The 18,883-nt window shown below is 38.6% G+C and overlaps 1 protein-coding gene and 1 non-coding gene across 2 annotated transcripts; one reads left to right on the plus strand and one right to left on the minus strand.

Moving 5' to 3' along the window:
• Positions 1–4,204: 4,204 nt before the first annotated feature.
• LOC127136194 (uncharacterized) lies at positions 4,205–5,218 on the minus strand. Its single transcript, XM_051062786.1, has 2 exons — positions 4,865–5,218; positions 4,205–4,672 (listed from the first exon to the last, which is right to left on the minus strand). Exons 1-2 carry the CDS (start codon positions 5,216–5,218, stop codon positions 4,205–4,207), a joined length of 822 nt encoding a protein of 273 aa, XP_050918743.1.
• Positions 4,728–4,834, plus strand: LOC127076943 (small nucleolar RNA R71). Its single transcript, XR_007786950.1, has one exon. It is a non-coding gene; the product is annotated as a small nucleolar RNA R71 (small nucleolar RNA).
• Positions 5,219–18,883: the final 13,665 nt, after the last annotated feature.

Consider the following 18,883-nt stretch of genomic DNA (forward strand, 5'->3'; position numbering starts at 1 on the left):
TCCAACTTACCTTTGGCATTGTCGATTAGGCCACATAAATGAGAAACGCATTTCCAAACTCCATAAAGATGGACTGTTGGACTCTTTTGATTATGAATCATATGAGACATGCAGATCTTGTTTAATTGGAAAGATGACAAAGTCTCCACTCACAGGAAAAGGTGTAAGAGCTAATGATCTTTTGGCCCTCATACATACTGATGTATGTGGTCCACTGAACATACCAGCCAGAGGAGGTTTTCAGTACTTCATCACATTCACTGATGATTTCAGTAGATATGGTTATGTCTATTTAATGAAACACAAATCAGAGTCCTTTGAAAAGTTCAAAGAATTCAAGAATGAAGTACAAAACCAACTAGGTAAGAATATTAAAGCTCTTCGATCAGATCGAGGTGGTGAATATTTAAGCCTAGAGTTTGATGACCATCTGAAAGAGTGTGGGATCCTATCCCAACTCACTCCTCCTGGAACACCCCAATGGAATGGTGTATCTGAGAGAAGAAATCGAACTCTGTTAGACATGGTCCGATCCATGATGAGTCACGCCGATCTTCCAAACTCCTTTTGGGGACATGCACTATTGACAGCAGCTTACACACTTAACCGTGTTCCATCCAAAAAGGTTGAGAAGACACCATATGAGATATGGAGTGGTAAGAAACCACATATGTCTTACATAAAGATTTGGGGTTGCGAGGTTTATGTGAAACGACAAATTTCAACTAAGCTTGATCCCAAATCTGACAAATGCTTATTTGTGGGGTATCCTAAAGAAACAAGAGGGTATTACTTCTACAATCCTTGTGAGGGCAAAGTGTTTGTCGCTCGAACTGGAGTTTTCCTAGAAAAGGATTTTATTTCCAAAGGAACTAGTGGGAGGAAAGTAGAGCTTGAAGAAATTCAAGAATCACAAAGCATAGATACACCTATGGAGGAATTAGACCAGGAAACACAAGAAGTTGTGGAAGAGCAACCTGCTCAAGTAGAACAAGACCAACGTAGGTCAAGCAGGATACGTCAACTACCTGAGAGATATGGATATCTCATAACTGATCAAGGTGATGTATTACTCATGGATCAAGATGAGCCTGTGACCTACCAAGAGGCCATAACTGGTCCCGAGTCTGAGAAGTGGCTAGAAGCCATGAAATCTGAAATGGATTCCATGTACACAAACCAAGTTTGGACCTTGGTAGAGCCTCCTGTAGGAGTTAACCCTATAGGATGCAAGTGTGTCTTCAAAAAGAAGACTGACATGGATGGTAAGGTACATACCTATAAGGCAAGACTGGTTGCAAAAGGATATAAACAAATTCATGGGATTGACTATGATGAAACCTTTTCACCAGTTGCAATGCTTAAATCTGTTCGGATTTTACTTGCTATCGCTCCATATCATGATTATGAAATATGGCAGATGGATGTCAAAACTGCTTTCCTTAATGGAAATCTTCTTGAGGATGTGTACATGACACAACCTGAAGGATTTGACATACCAGAGGAAGCCCAAAAGATATGTAAGTTACAAAGATCAATCTATGGATTGAAGCAAGCTTCCAGAAGCTGGAATCTTCGTTTTGATGAAACAGTAAAAGAATATGGATTCATCAAGAACGAAGATGAGCCTTGTGTCTACAAGAAGGTTAGTGGGAGCATGATCGTTTTCCTGGTATTATATGTAGATGACATATTACTCATTGGAAACGATATCCCTACCCTACAATAAGTAAAGTCTTGGTTGGGGAAATGCTTTTCTATGAAGGACCTAGGTGAAGCAGCCTATATATTAGGAATCAGAATCTATAGAGATAGATCACAAAAACTGCTTGGCCTAAGTCAGAGTACATACATAGACAAAGTGTTGAGACGCTTTAATATGCATGATTCCAAGAAAGGATTCATACCTATGCAACATGGCCTTTGTCTATCAAAAACACAATCCCCTTTAACTAAGGAAGAAAGGGATCGCATGAATAAGATTCCATATGCATCTGCAATAAGATCTATCATGTATGCCATGTTATGTACTCGACCAGATGTCTCGTATGTTTTAAGTGCAACGAGTAGGTACCAATCTGATCCTGGTGATGCTCACTGGGTATCTGTCAAGAATATCCTTAAGCATTTAAGAAGGACTAAGGACTCATTCTTGATATATGGAGGTCAGGAAGAGTTGGATGTAATTGGATACACCGATGCTAGCTTCTAGACAGATAAGGATGACTTTAGATCGCAATCTGGTTATGTGTTTTGCTTAAACGTTGGCGCTGTGAGCTGGAAAAGTTCAAAGCAAGATACAGTTGTTGATTCTACAACCGAGGCCGAGTATATTGCTGCCTCAAGTGCAGCAAAGGAAGCTGTTTGGATCAAAAAGTTCATTAGTGAACTTGGCATAGTTCCTAGCATTGTGGATCCCATTGGTCTCTACTATGATAACAATGGTGCTATCGCACAAGCCAAGGAGCCTAGATCTTACCAACGATCCAAACACATACTTAGGCATTATCATCTCATTCGAGAGATAATAGATATAGGAGATGTGAAAATATGCAGAGTACCTACACTTGACAATATTGCTGACCCATTGACAAAGCATCTTGCGCAGCAGAAGCATGATGGCCATACTAGATCTATGGGTATTAAGGGTATGCCTGATTGGATCTAGTGCTAGTGGGAGATTGTTGGTGTAAGACCTAGAGGCCAATACTTTTGGTACTTGTATCGAATTATTTATTAATAATAAAAGGCTTTTTCTTTATTACGTTTGTTTAATAAAGTCCCTAGAATAGCTAGTCTGTTTAATGTATCAAGTATGACTTAATCATGAGATCACATTAAACATAAGGACACTATTCTTAAAGTATCCGTAGTCGAGCTTTATTGTGAAGTGGGATGACATTAAATCATTAAGACTATTATGTATATAGACTGATGATCACATCTCATGGATCATGGATAAGGAGTTATCAAGTCTTAAACATAGGTATGAATATTAAGAGTAATATTTATACCGGATTGACCCGCTATGAGAATACTATATAGAAAGTTATGCAAAGTGTCATAAGTTATTCTCATGGTGATAATGGTGTATACCACTCTTCGACCTGAAACCACTATGGACCCTAGATGTAGAGTCGAGTGCTTTATTGCTGATCAAACGTTGTCCGTAACTGGATAACCATAAAGACAGTTAATGGGTACTCCACGAAGCATGCTGAGGGACATGAGTGACCTAGATGGAATTTTCCCATCCTGCATAACAGGATAAATGTCTATGGGCTCAATATTGAACTGGACAAGGATGACACGGTCTATGCCTTGTGTTCAATATAGACATAAGGGCAAAAGGGTAATTATACACATAAGTATTATCACAAAAGGTTTTGTCAGATCACATGACATTTTCGTGTCTTGGGTAGCAGTGATGTATTGCTAGATACCGCTCACTGTTTATTATGTTAAATGCGTGATTTAATATAATTGCCAACGTCACGAAAACCTACAGGGTCACACACAAAGGAAGGATTGATGAGAGATAGAGTAACTAAGGAATACCGTAAGGTACGGTGCCCTTAAGTGAATTATAGAACATCGTAAGGTACGGTGTACTTGAGTAGAATACGAAATATGGTAAGGTACCATGGGCTTAAGTGATTTTGGGCATATTATAAGATATGGGCCAAAATACACTTAAGTGGGCTTTTTAGCTTGAAGCCCACACAAGTGGTTCTATAAATAGAACCCTTGTGCAGAAGCATTCATGGCGGTTGCATTCTTTTTGTTTTCTCTCTCTCTCTCTCTCTCTCACTCAAAGCCTTCATTCGTACCAGCTAGCACTGAGATTGAAGGAATCCGTTCGTGTGGACTGAGTAGAGACGTTGTCATCGTTCAACATTCGTGATCGCTCCGTGGATCTGCATCAAAGGTTTTGATCGTCACAAGAGATCTGCACCAAAGGTTTCAATCGTCACAAGAGGTAAATATTCTATCACTGATCATGACCATTCGTAAGGATCTCTAAAGGAGAAAATTTTAATTTCTGCTGCGTTTTGGATCGCAATTCTCCATCACCTAATTGTTTGATCAGTTCATTTTTATGAAAATCTTGGTTTAGGAACTCTTTGTTTTACTGAGTTTGGGCCGAAATGAAGTTCTCCATGATTTTCTCAAGGTTTGGCTTTTGTGGAACGACCTGCATAGGTTAGATTGGTTTTTGTGCTTGAAAACCTGGTGGTCTTTGAGGTGCAGAGCTTTGAATCCGGTTATTGTTTTTATAAGAGAAGTTTGGGTGATTCCTCCATCCAGGGTTGTAAGTGTTCGAAAATGGGTTTCCTTGGGCATAATTGACTTGGTCTGAGTTTGATTCAGTTAACAGATTGCATTCTGGTGCAAGATGTCCTTTGGTTCCATAGATTTCACAATCTACAACTACTGCAGTTGTAGGATTTGCAGACATGTGTTCAACCTTCAGAGCTAAAGCGTCCATTTTAGCTTTCATCATGTCCATACAATTTAACTCATGCATTCCTCCTTTGGTCTCCCTTTTCTCCACTGATGCTCGTTCCGACTCCCATTGGTAATGGTTTTGTGCCATATCTTCGATGAGAGCGCAAGCGTCAGGGTAAGGTTTATTCATCAGAGCACCACCGACGGCAATGTCGATGGACATCTTTGTGTTATAATGGAGTCCATTATAAAAGGTGTGAATAATCAGCCATTGTTCTAGGCCATGGTGTGGATAAGCTCTTAGTAGTTCTTTATATCTTTTCCAAGCTTCAAAAAGTGATTCACCTTGATTTTGAGTGAATCTAGTTATTTGGTTTCGAAGGCTAGCGGTCTTACTCGGGGGAAAATATCTTGCCAGGAACACTCTCCTGAGATCTTCCCAAGTAGTTATTGATTTAGCCGGAAGGGAATCTAACCAAGACCGTGCTCTATCTCTGAGGGAAAACGGGAATAGTATTACACGAATTGCTTCAAGCGAAGCACCGTTGGTCTTGAACGTATCAGCTAATTGGATAAAAACTTTCAAATGCTGATTTGGGTTCTCTGTAGCGAGACCCGCGAATTGGTTTTGTTGTACTAGTTGTAATAAAGAGGGTTTTAATTCGAAATTATTAGCAGGAATAGCCGGGTTTACTATACTAGAACTGGGTTCTTCGTTAGAAGGCTGGGCGAATTCCTTAAGTGGTCTTCGGTTTTGATCTTCGACCATTGCTCTCCTAATTCTTTGGAGGAAACGACATCCGCGAGCGTATCACTTTGGTTCTGCTATTGGATCCTCTAAACTTACGGTACTACGAGTTTTTCGCATTTACCGGCTAACAGGGCCTTAGTCTAGACGGTGTAACAACAGGGTACGAAAATTTGACGTAATTGGTCCCCGGCAACGGCGCCAAAAACTTGATGGGTGTGTTTACTATCCGCAAGTATACGGAACACGACAAAGTAATACAAAAGATTATCGTTTCCACAGAGACCAAATTGTCAATCTATCGACTTCTATTGTTACGGTGTTTATCTAAGGCAAATCAAATAAGTAGATCCACGTACGCAGAAAAAGAAATAATGAAGTAAATAAATTCAGATAAAAAATGCAGACTCAGATGTAATTCACATTAGTTAGGAAATACTCCAATTGTTTCTAAATATAACTACTTATGGGGCAATATTTTCTACTTTGAGAAGAATCCATTTAATAGAAATTTTCGCTTTTGCATATTCAGAACCGAGTTTACTCTCTAATTAATGCCCTTCATTGTCACTTATGAAGGGTGTTTGTTGCATTAATGTAGTAAACCTATTTTTAAGAAATTTAATTCTTGACTTAGTTAAAAAGTGATTTTGATTTGGAAAGTTTAACTTAAAAGAGATCCATGGCTTTCGCTCAAGGATCCGGATTTTAAACCTACAAACGCGTTCGAAAATAGTTTCAAAATCACTTTCTAATAGTGTTAAAGATTCCTAATTAACCGGACATAGTGCTTTCGCTAATTTTGACCAGTTAAAACTAACCAAGTTTATCTTTAAGAGTTTGATGACTTTCGATCTTACCCAACTATATCTTGGCTCTACTTTCGTAGTTACCGATCGAAATAAGTACTGAAAACTTGTGTTAAAATCAAAACAGCCCCTAAAGCATTTCTATAGATACAAATTATGGAGTATCATCTTAACGACGATCCTTACATCCTAACCTTTAAAGATTTATCAGACATGGAAATAAAAATCAACATAGTAGAATTAATCATGTTTAAAAGAATAGGTAAATAAAATGTGCAAGTTAATAAACAAGTAGGTAAAAGCAAGACAAACAAGTAAATAAAGTAAAGCATGCAAGATAAATAAAACGTAAATGAAAATAAACTTGAATAAGAAACCTGCTCCAAATCGGAGACTTTAATCTGGTACACTGGAAAGTAAACTTGATTGGAAAGTAAAATTTGAATGGAAAGTAAAATGGCGGCAAGATTGTTTGTACAGTGCTCCAACTAACTACAACTCAAGTGCGATAACCCCCCGATGTGACGGATTATCGATTTTACAATGGCGAACTTTAGGCTTGTTTGGAACTAAGTTGGATGCCTTTTTAGTGAAATGAAGACGCCTATTTATAGAGGTTTTGAGAAGCAAGGAAAAGACAAAGTTTCCCTCCAACTACCCTTAGTGGGAACGAGCCAACAAAGATGGCGCCCGCCATGTGAACAAAGTGAAAGGATCATGGGAACGCGGTTGTTACCACCGGTTGACAAATTACACGTCATGGCACCCTCCTTGGCGGTTGCCATGCTGGACGCCTTGTGTACAATTTTCCACAAACACTTCTATTTCTTGCTCGTTTGGATTCGTTTCTTCACAAAAGGCTCTTGTAGGGAAAAGTACCTGAAAATAGGACAAAAAGCAAACATAACACAAGAAAATGACAATAAAAACCTAATAAGCATGTGCAATCCGAGTCAAATACGCAGTGTCTTTCAGTGTTATCAGCAGGTCCCATACACGTATCATCCATGTATAGGCAGAAACGTGTTTTTTTCTTCCCTTCTACTGGTCCTCGTATGGTATACGTATGGGTGCAGGTCCATACGTGTATGGGCAGAGGTATGTATTTTTCAGATCTGATACGCGAATGAGCAAGTTGATACGCATATGGGCATATAATTCTGAATTAGCCTTTGATGTCTTCATGAAAGGTGTAGCCCTGGATGCTAGCTTTCATTTTCCGTCATTCCCACGTCATTACGAGTTATGATACTCTAGATATGATCAAAATACCACACGCCTATTATGATGTCAAACATGCTGAAAAATAAACTTTGTGGAACTTTTTGAAAATTTGTAGCGTTCGTTTTCCGGCAATTTCTTTGACTTCCTCCAACCTGCAAAACACGTCAACCTTCCCAAAAAGGTCAAAAATACCAGGAATACTTAAAACACATACAAATACTAAAACTAAATACAATGACATATAAACCATTCAATCTTTCTAGAAAATGCAAATAACTCGTATACTTTCACCTATTAAAATTATAAAAAACTATAGCAAAAATGGTGAATGATCACAACCCCAAACTTAGCTTTTTATTTGTCCTAAAGCAACTTTTAAGATCAAAAAACTCATGTCACCCCCAAATGAAAGAATTTTTTTTTCACGTACCACAATACCTCTAAGATCTTCCATGGCTCTCAGTTGTTTCTACCTTCGGTTTTTGCTGGATTACCGAGGTCGATTGATTGGCCACACATTCACTTGAAAGTATTGTTTCACCTGTCAGCTCAATTCACACTCTCACCAAATCTCTCGGGTGTTAATGTATTTTACATTCAAAATTTATAGTATGCAATATCATACCATAGGCTTGAACAAATTCTCTTTTGATATCAAAGTGCATGATACACACACTCTTTGAGGTCTTTATGGTTGTAACGGGGCTAAGGTTAAAATGGGATAATTTTGTAAAAGTAGGCTAAGGTTCAGAGTCAATATGATTGTTATCTTCACTATGCTCATTCTGATGGATTAGTGTTGGAATTCTTTCTTGCACTCGTCCTTTAGGATCAACTGTTATCGAGGATTCAACTTTTGGATTTGTCTTTATTTTCAATATCCGATGACTTATCCTTCTTTCGAGTTCCCTGATGATTATTTTTCTTTTATTTTTTTTAATTTGATTTTTCAAATTTTCCTTTTTATTTCAATCATCAGGTGCCCTTATTTTTACTAATGTTTCACAACTACCCCAAACTTAAAGGTTGATATCCCAACATCAACCCCGAACTTAGAATGAACATATATATGATAACTCACATAAATATTCTGAACATGATGGGGAAGTGTTTAGGCCATGGGTTAATATGATGTGGTTTTAAACACAAACAAATGGATAAAGGCTCAAATGTGGTTAACAATGGATAATAATAAAAAGGATGGCTAGAAAGGCTCAGGGGTAATAACAAACATGTGCCTCAGTGTGTGTAATCATGCAAACAAAATCAGAAAAGAACATATGTAAGTTCTAAATGATAAAGACATACCTAAATTATCTCTTATGATGTATATTGTGTTTGGCTTTTTCTTCTCTCACCATGTTGGGTATAGCTGACAACCTCCACAGTACCTCTTGTTCGATGTGGCTTCTCAATCAGTTGTGGTAAACCTGCTCAACTTTCAGTATAACTCAATTAAACCAATCAGATAATTTAGAAGTACATAAAAAATTATTTTGGAGAGTTACCATGCACAGTGGACACACATGCCTTCCGTTTGGGTACTTTTCCCATAACCACTAAAGCTACAATTATCATATTACTAGATGAAAGTAAACAACCAGAAAATAAACCAACTTAAAGAAAACAAAACTCAGAAATTAATATTAAATTGAAACTATAAAATAAAAATTACGAATACATTCCTTGGGTTGCCTCCCAAGCAGCGCTCGTTTATCGTCATTAGCTTGACGCCTCATTCCCCCTATTATGGGGGGTACTTCGGCTTCCACACCTTGTTGCTTGTCTTTTCCAAAACCAAGAAACTGTCTTTTTCAGAGATACGAACTACTTTGTGCCACAAGTTACTTCCAACTTCCATATCCTTACCTCGATGTCGCTTTCTTTTCTTTCTCATGGCTTTTAGAATGGAAATAGGATTTTTTTTCCAACTCGGGGTTGCTAATGGAGGTGATACGAGTTGAGATGGCTTTCTTGAGACTTTTTCTGATATTGGCATGTTACTTTGGCCTTTCACATATGTCCCGATCATGCCGACTTGATATTGATTTTCTTTTTCTATCTCTTGCTTCCTGTTTTCAAGCATATTCAAGGTTATTTCATCATCATAAACTTTTAAAGTTAATGTATTATGGTCTATATCGAAATTGAATCGACTTGTTGTAACACCTCAAAATTTGCCCTCCTCTTCTTGGAACTAGTCTAGCACATTGCATTTCATATTTTAGGACATTAGGCATTGCATTTTGCATATAATTTGAAAACAAAAAAGATCATCCTCCAAAGTCTTTTCAGAAGATGGGAAGTTACATGATTCAAGCCTAAGGGTTTCCATGGATTGATGATCAACCATCTGAGGGGTTGCACTTCAGTTAGGGTTTCCTGATATTTCAAAAGTTGAGTATTATCTTGTTTGCAAGGGTATATTATCATCATCTTGTTTCTATCATCCTCAAGGGCTTCATTGTTCATTCTCCAGTTCCTCTGGATTAGGGTTTTGACCTCTGGTCAACCCTAACCAATGACTTTCTCTCAACCAGGGTTTCTCAAGGAGATGAGGCATTCTATTGAGATGAGGATCACATGAGTATCATAAGGAGCTTACAAGAGCTAGGGTTTCATTTCTGAGCAATTTTCCCAAGTGGTAGAGGCTCAAGCTGATCAGAGCATTTCTAGGTCATCTGAGAACCAGAAAGTCAACTGAGGGCTATGAGGTGGGGAAATGAGTTTCAACACCTCAATCGTGTCCAAAAGAGGTTCATTTGTCATTTCAAACAATTATCTTGAAGATTTTGAAGTCAGGACAAAAGTTTCCAAAAATGGAAAGTGACCTGTAATTGAAAGTTTCCAAAAATGGCAAGTTTTTGGTCCATATTCAACTTGACTTTTCAACATCAAAGAAGCTTCAAATGGATTTTTGGTGAACATGAAAGTTGAATATCTTTCTCTCCTCTTTACAAAAAGTCCCAGATCATGTCCATCTGATGAATGGTTAAGAAGTTATGAACAAATGATTGCAAAGTATGCTTGGAAGTTCAAAGTGCCATAACTTTTGATCCAAAACTCCAAATTGAGCCACTCTTTTTGCAAAATGCTCCTTATGACCAATACTTTCCAAATCCACTATTGCATTGCATGAAAAAAGCTCATGTGATAACTTGTTCATTCATATGCATTTTGGAGTGAAAATTGACAATTTAAATTTGGTGAATCACATGGGAAAAATACCACTTCCATTGTGTTCATTAGATGAGTTTGAGTGAAATTGGATACTTGCATGGCACTGTTCACGTGCACATGACCCCATGCAACCTCACTTTGTCATTTTTGCAAAAACACTTCATAATTCATTAATCAAGATTAGCCAAGCTTAATTATGATTAGCATTGTGATTAGTGAACCATATAAATAGATAATCATAACAGAATTTGCTCATAATCACAATTTTAGATCTAGAATTCATCTTTCCCTTCAAAACTCTCCTTGGATTTCAAATTTTCTTCACACAACCACAAGATTTCTTCATAGATCCTTCATCCTCATGGAATTTTGAGCAGGAATCATCCATAATTCGTGGCATTTGAGCTGGTTTTCAAGGAGATTGGATGCATGAACATGTTAATGGAAAGTTGAAATTAAGCAAGATCTAAGAGGATTCAACCATTCACTTTGGATTAAAGCTTCAAGGCAAGATTATTGAAGCTGATCTGGATCATTTGAGGCCTTGAACACACGATTTCAACTCACTGCACATCAAGTAAGTGGAAATTCGATTCTCACCATTTGCTATTTCATGTACATGATTAGGAAGATCTTGTTGTGGTGATGATGCTGATATAGTTAGAATTAATTTTGGTTAAGAATTGAAGAAGATATATGGACTTAAAGTTTTGCACATAGAAATGTTTCTGTTCGATCCAAAAAATATGTGAGGAATTAGGACAAATGAGTGTGAGATTCGTGATCCTCGTGGCGAGACGGTTCCAACCATATATAACATGTTGATTTCTGGAAAAAATTACTGTAGCTCCGCCGTGTACACAGTCGGAGAAGACGGTGGAAACCACCGTCCACCGCCTCTGCTACTGTAGCTAGGGTTTGCAGCAAAACACTGCGTTTTGGAGCGTGTCTGGACCGAGCGAGGGCGAGTTCGATTCTTGCTGGTGCACGTTTGTGAAATTAATTTCTGAGCGCCACTTTAACCTTGTGAACCTGTGTTCGAGTCCAGGCTTTTGCATGGTTAACTATTTTATTTATGAAGCGCTTGTTACCTTGTGAACCTGTGTTTGATTCCTGATGTTGTGTGTTTTGTGGATTTATTTGAGCGCCTCATTTGACTTGCTATACATGTGTTCGAAACCTGCCATATGCACCTTCTGATTTTTCATTCAAATGTAATTTTCCACACTATTTTCCCTCTTATTTCATTTTGTTCATCCCACTTTGGAAAATCACTAAAAATAGCAAAATGATCCAATTTGATCCTAGTTTTTTTTTCATGTTCTTGTTTAAATGTCTAGTTTTTTTTTATACTAATTGCATGATTTTTGTGTTTCTGGATTTTTATTTGGGGTTTTTTTATTACACATGATTCCATATTGATATGCTTCATTCATTTGCTTGTGAAGTGCCCATAGTTTATCCAATTGACTTGAAATTTGACATGTCTAATCCTAACATGTGACATGATTTTTTGGCTTTTGTTTGAGATTTTTATCTTGTTCTACCACTGTTTTGGACACATGGACATGTGGTGTGACAATTTGTGTCACAATTTGTATGTTGCATTTGTACATTTTCATTCATATGCCATTTGATCTCTTCTGGAGTTAAATTTTTGCATGATGTTCATTCTTAACATGAGGAGCCTGTATAAAAATATTCATGATCATTGGATTCATTTCTATTTTAATGTGGATTTTCTACTCTTGATGTCCAATTTTGATCACATTGTTTGCCTTTGCCTTATCTTGATTAATTGATGGCTTTGCCTTTTGAATTGGCTTTGATCCTTTTGAGGATTTCTTCTTGTTTGATTGAATATGCTTCATGTGAAATATTGACTCCTGTTTTGGTCATTTGACTTGCCTTTGACCCTAGTCTTTGCACTAGTGGTTTGTACTCACCAATTGTGTTTGTGTTTCAGGTATTTAACACTAATGATTGGTGTGGCCTCATTATTTGAGATGCAAGTTGCTTTGATTACTAACTATTATTGTGTTGTAGGTCCATTGATGTGATGAACTCACTTGAGTGCTTGCATTTGTCGCTTGCATTGTGTAATTGTTGGATGATTCCACTGTGTTGTCTGTTGGTTTTCTGAATACAATATTAACTGTCTGGATTTTTGTACAGGTACATTAGTCGCTTGCTAGCTAGCTTTTGCTTTGCTTAGGAGTGTGGTTGATACACCACTGAGGTTGTTTAGCCTTCTCACTCCATGTAGTTTGGAAGCCCTGTCGCTTTTTGGGCAGGCATTTGGCTGAAGTCCTCCTTAAGAGGCAATGATTGTGATTGTTTATATTTGTGCCGAAGACCTCCAAGTGAGGCATATTACTTGTTAAGTCCTCCTAAGTGAAGAGGCAATTGACAGATAGAAGGGACTAGTAGCCAGTCCCCTGTTATTCTGTGAGTCGTTCGTTATGCTCACACTATGTGCTGATGCTCTTGGACATGTACCCAAGATCTTGTACAGTGTCAGTCAAGTGGAATAGGGTCCCTCTTTCTGGATCCCCACGCCTTCTTTGATTTGAGCTCACCCAGTCCAGGGTTAAGAGCATGAGGTCTAATCCTCATATCCTTTCATCAGCTTCGCCCTAACTCTCAATGTTAGTGGTTAAGAGCTTCAGCATACCCCTACAGTTTTGGCTTGTTTGTCGAGGTTGATATGACCCCTTGACTAAAGCCCAACCGTGTCTGAGCCTCTTGTTTGTATATAGAGTGTGATGATTGCTTGTGTGATTACTTTTGGTATGTTTATTTGCTGTTTGAATTGACTTGCTTCCTGTGCGAGTTAGGTTCTGTTTAGATACCTCAACCTAGGGCTATTGTGGATTGCATGACAACTATTAGGCTCGAGTTAGTCTCCCTTTTAGTCTGTTGTTTCCCTGGTCTCTGGTTAGGAGAGAATTTCTCCCCTGTTAAGGGGAACTATGTCGCCCTGATTCTCATACCAGATGAGATACGTAGGCAGGAGATCTTGTGAGATCTCTCTGGGCGCCCTTTTCTCTTTTTGTTTCTTTTGACATCTCAGCGTCCAACCTCTTATTTATTTTGACGTCTCAGTGTCCAACCTCTTGTTTCTTTTGACGTCTAAGCATCTCTTATTGTTTGTGTGGTAACTATTAGGTCCGAGTTCTAGACTCCCTATTAGTTTGTTGTCTCATTTCCCCTGTTAAGGGGAACTACGTCGCCCTGATTCTCATACCAGATGAGATACGTAGGCAGGAGATCGTGTGAGATCTCTCTGGGCAACCTTTTTCTTTTTGTGTGTGTTTTGTGTGGCGGCTTTTAGGCTCGAGTTCCAGACTCCCTATTATCTTGTTGATCTGATACCCTTTTGCTTTGGTGTTCGCTGGTTAGCGTGTGCTGGTTTGGAGTTGGATGTAAGACCATCTATTGGTATTATGTTTCCTGTTTGTTTGTATGGAGTCGGATGTAAGTCCATCTATTGGCATTCTGTTTCCTTGTTTGTGTTTGTTTTGAGGAGTTAGATATAAGTCCAGCTATTGGGATTCTGTTTCCTTATTGAGTTTTTCTTTTGACGTGTCAGCGTCTCTGTTTTGTGTTTTTGTTTCGGCGTGCGTTAGCTGAACTACGAGTGTTCTGATTCTTCTCTGGATAGAGAAGATACGTAAGCATGGGATGCGATGTCCTAGCGAGCATGTTTCCCATTTCCCCGAACTACGTCGCCCTGATTCTCATACCAGATGAGATACGTAGGCAGGAGATCGTGCGAGATCTCTCCAGGCGCCCTTTTCTCTTTTTTGTTGTGTTGTGTGCGTGCAACCTTTTGCTCCCTTTTGACGTCTCAGCGTCTCTTTTTGCTTGTGTGGTAACTATTAGGTTCGAGGTCCAGACTCCCTATTAGTTTGTGTGTTCATCCTTTCCCCTGTTAAGGGGAACTACGTCGCCCTGATTCTCATACCAGATGAGATACGTAGGCAGGAGATCGAGCGAGATCTCTCCAGGCAACCCTTTTCTTTTTTTTTGTGTGTTTGACAGCTATTAGGTCCGAGTTCCAGACTCCCTATTAGTTTGTGTGTTCAACCTTTGTTTCTTTTGACGTCTCAGCGTCTTCTTGGTGTTTGTGTGACAACTATTAGGCTCGAGTTCCAGACTCCCTTTTAGTTTGTCGATCTGATAACTTTCTTCTTTGGTGTTCGCTGGTTAGCGATTGTTGCTTGTTTGAAGTCGGATGTAAGATGTAACACCCTTCTAAAATACCCCAAATATTTAATTAAAATAACAATAACAAATATATATATATCAGAGTAATTATGCACCAAGGGTGTCACACAACACTTCACACATTTCACCATAAAATTCAGTCATGCTCCTTATTTAATTCAAAATAACAATTTTTGCATAATTCGCAGCGGATAGAAATCAAACCAACCATTCAAAACATATAACATATTACATGTAAAATTATTCAACAATTAAAATATCCCGTCCCGATGTTACATCTATCAGAGCATGACCCACTACGGAGACTACACTAGACTCCAAGCACTAGTTTCTACTCAATCACTGCTCGTTACCTGAAAAATAGTGTAAGGGGTGAGTTCCTCAATCGATATAATAAGCATTATAAATCATCATGTAATGCTAAGTAATTTAACACGTTTCATCACCCAAATCAGATTACACATTCAGTAACGGCACATCAACTTCAAGATCATACTCAATAACAACATAAAATGCAACTCAAATGAGACTCGACTCGTCATGCATGTGGTACCAATCGGAGTAAAACTCCCAACTTAAAATCATTGCCATTTTATTGGGCATCAAGGCATAAGCCTTCAACTTTCAACTTAAAATTTTCCAATCCAGGCCAACGTAGTGTGAGCAAAGCTCCGACTTAATGCATATGAATGTACATGGCATACACGACTTTAAACTGTCGACAACATAATAATGATAGCAATACAACAATGTTTTCAACAAAATCAACTTATAATCAACTTTGGCTCACCAAGCCTACAACTCAGTATTTTCAACAACTTAACACAACTTATCAACATATTTGTATCAACACTTCATAACATAAATCCAACAAAATTTCTCATCACGATTAACTATAATAGGCCAATCACCAATTAGGTTCACAACATTAAAAATATCAAATTTTCAAATTTCCAACAGTGTTAACCGGTTAACGCCCTGGGTTAACCGGTTAACGCAGGACAAAATACACTTTCTGGCAAAACGCAACAGTGTTAACCGGTTAACGCCCTGGGTTAACCGGTTAACGCAGGCAAAACAACACATTTCCACAAAATATAACAGTGTTAACCGGTTAACGCCCTGGGTTAACCGGTTAACGCAGACAAAACAGCAGTTCCTGCGCTAACACAAGGCAGAGTGCAGAGTTCTCCGCATTTTCCGCCGTTGGAGGACTTCCGGACCTCCGATTCAATTTTCGTAAAAAGCTATACGTTCGGGGGAACACGACTCACACAATTACGGACTCAATTACAGCTTTAATACAACTTATTCATCACAATATTTCAGCATTCAACATCCCAATTAGGGTCAATTCGACGGTTTATCACTACCCATTACATGTTAATCTATAATACCCATTAAACAACGATAAACCCCCCTTACCTGAGATAATCCGGAAATCTCTAAGCTTCGAGCTTTTCCGTTCTCCAACCTTTGCTCTCTAGCTCTTCCTCTTTGCCTTTTCTCCACCTTTCACCTTTCAGTCGCTTCTCTGTTTCACGTGAAAACTCTTTTTCAATACTGAAAACCCTTTTTCCTTATTCCAACTTATATATTTTTCCAATAATTATTATTCCAAATAATAATAATAATAATAATCCAATAATTCAATTTATTTAATTAAATTAATAAATATATTATTGACTTAAATAAAATAATTCTCTTATTTTATTCGGGGTGTTACAACTCTCCCCCTCTAAAAGAGTTTTCGTCCTCGAAAACATACCTCACGCAAATAACTCTGGATAAGACTCTTTCATCTGACTCTCCAGTTCCCAAGTCACATTGCCACCTGCTGGTCCTCCCCAAGCTACCTTCACTAAGGCAATCTCTTTACCCCGCAACTGCTTCAACTCTCGATCCTCAATCCTCATAGGCGATATTTCAACAGTCAGGTTATCTCTCACCTGTACGTCATCTACTTGGATCACATGCGACGGATCATGAATGTACCTCCTCAACTGAGACACATGAAAAACCTCATGCAAATTCGCAAGTGACGGCGGTAAAGCGATACGATAGGCTACCTCTCCTATCCTCTCCAAAATCTGATAAGGACCAATAAATCGAGGTGTCAACTTCTTTGACTTCAAAGCTCGACCGACCCCAGTTATCGGAGTAACACGAAGAAACACGTGATCTCCCTCTCGGAACTCAAGTGACTTCCTCCTCTTATCATGATAACTCTTCTGATGACTCTGAGCAATTCTCATCTTCTCCTGAATCATCTTAATCTTTTCTGTAGTCTGTTGAACAATCTCCGGTCCAACCATAGCACTCTCACCGGACTCATACCAACATAGAGGTGTCCTACATCTCCTACCATACAAAGCTTCAAACGGCGCCATACCAATGCTCGAATGAAAACTATTGTTGTAGGTAAACTCAATCAAAGGTAAATAACAATCCCAAGCACCTCCCTTTTCCAAAACGCAAGCTCTCAAAAGATCCTCTAATGACTGAATCGTCCTCTCAGTCTGACCATCAGTCTGCGGGTGATATGCAGAGCTCAATCTCAGTTTAGTTCCCAAAGCCTTCTGCAAACCTTCCCAGAATTTCGATGTAAATCTAGGATCTCTGTCCGAAACAATACTCGACGGAATACCATGCAAACTTACAATTTTCTCAATATACAACTCGGCTAATCTCTCTAACGGATAGTCCATTCTGATCGGAATGAAATGAGCCGACTTTGTCAATCTGTCAACAATCACCCAAATAGCTTCAAAATTCTTAATTGTCCTCGGTAAACCAGAAACAAAATCCATACTGATACTATCCCACTTCCACTCTGGAATAGCCAACGGTTGCATTAGCCCAGACGGCTTCTGATGCTCAATCTTTGACTTCTGACAAGTCAAACAGGAATAAACAAAACTCGCAATTTCTCTTTTCATTCCCGGCCACCAAAATAACTTTTTCAAATCATGATACATCTTCGTAGCTCCAGGATGAATACTCAACCCACTACGATGTCCTTCTTCAAGAATACTCTTCTTAAGTTCGGCAACATCCGGAATACACACTCGCCTACCAAATTTCAGAATACCATTTTCATCAACTCTGAATTCGCCACCTTGACCTTGATTCACTAGAGTCAACTTATCCACCAAAAGCACATCGGATTTCTGACCCTCTCTGATTTCATCCAGAATACCACTTGTTAACTTCAACATTCCCAATTTAACACTATTGTGAGTACTCTCACACACCAAACTCAAGTCTCTAAACTGCTCAATTAAATCCAATTCCTTAACCATTAACATAGACATATGTAATGATTTCCGACTCAATGCATCAGCCACTACGTTTGCTTTACCCGGATGGTAATTCAAACCAAAGTCATAATCCTTCAGAAACTCTAACCATCTTCTCTGTCTCATATTCAGCTCTTTCTGATCAAACAAATACTTTAAACTTTTATGGTCACTGAAAACCTCAAATCTTGACCCGTACAAGTAATGCCTCCATAACTTCAGAACAAACACCACAGCCGCCAACTCTAAATCGTGCGTCGGATAGTTCCTCTCATGAACTCTCAGCTGTCTTGAAGCATAAGCTATAACCTGCTTATTCTGCATCAACACGCCACCCAAACCCAACAATGAAGCATCACAGTAAACTTCAAATGATTCCGACGAACTCGGTAATATCAGAATAGGAGCAGTAGTTAACCTTCTCTTTAACTCTTGGAAACCTTCTTCACATTTCGAGTCCCAAACAAACGCTTGCCCCTTTCTAGTCAACATCGTCAACGGTAACGCCAACTTAGAAAATCCCTCAATGAACTTTCTATAGTAACCAGCCAAACCAAGGAAACTTCGAATCTCAGCAACAGACTTCGGAGCTTCCCACTTAGATACCGCTTCTATCTTAGAAGGATCAACAGCAACACCACCTCTTGAAATCACATGACCAAGAAAACTAACCTCTTCTAACCAAAATTCACACTTGGATAGTTTAGCAAATAACTTCTTTTCTCGTAGAACTCCCAAAACCACTCTCAAATGTTCAGCATGTTCTTCTTCAGATTTCGAATACACCAAAATATCATCAATAAACACCACAACAAACTTGTCTAGGTACGGATGGAAAATCCTATTCATATACTCCATAAATACTCCAGGCGCATTAGTCACACCAAAAGGCATTACAGAATACTCATAATGTCCATACCTTGTTCTGAAAGCAGTCTTCTGAA

Source organism: Lathyrus oleraceus, chromosome 4 (genome assembly GCF_024323335.1).
Source record: "Lathyrus oleraceus cultivar Zhongwan6 chromosome 4, CAAS_Psat_ZW6_1.0, whole genome shotgun sequence".
Lineage (NCBI taxonomy): Eukaryota > Viridiplantae > Streptophyta > Magnoliopsida > Fabales > Fabaceae > Lathyrus > Lathyrus oleraceus.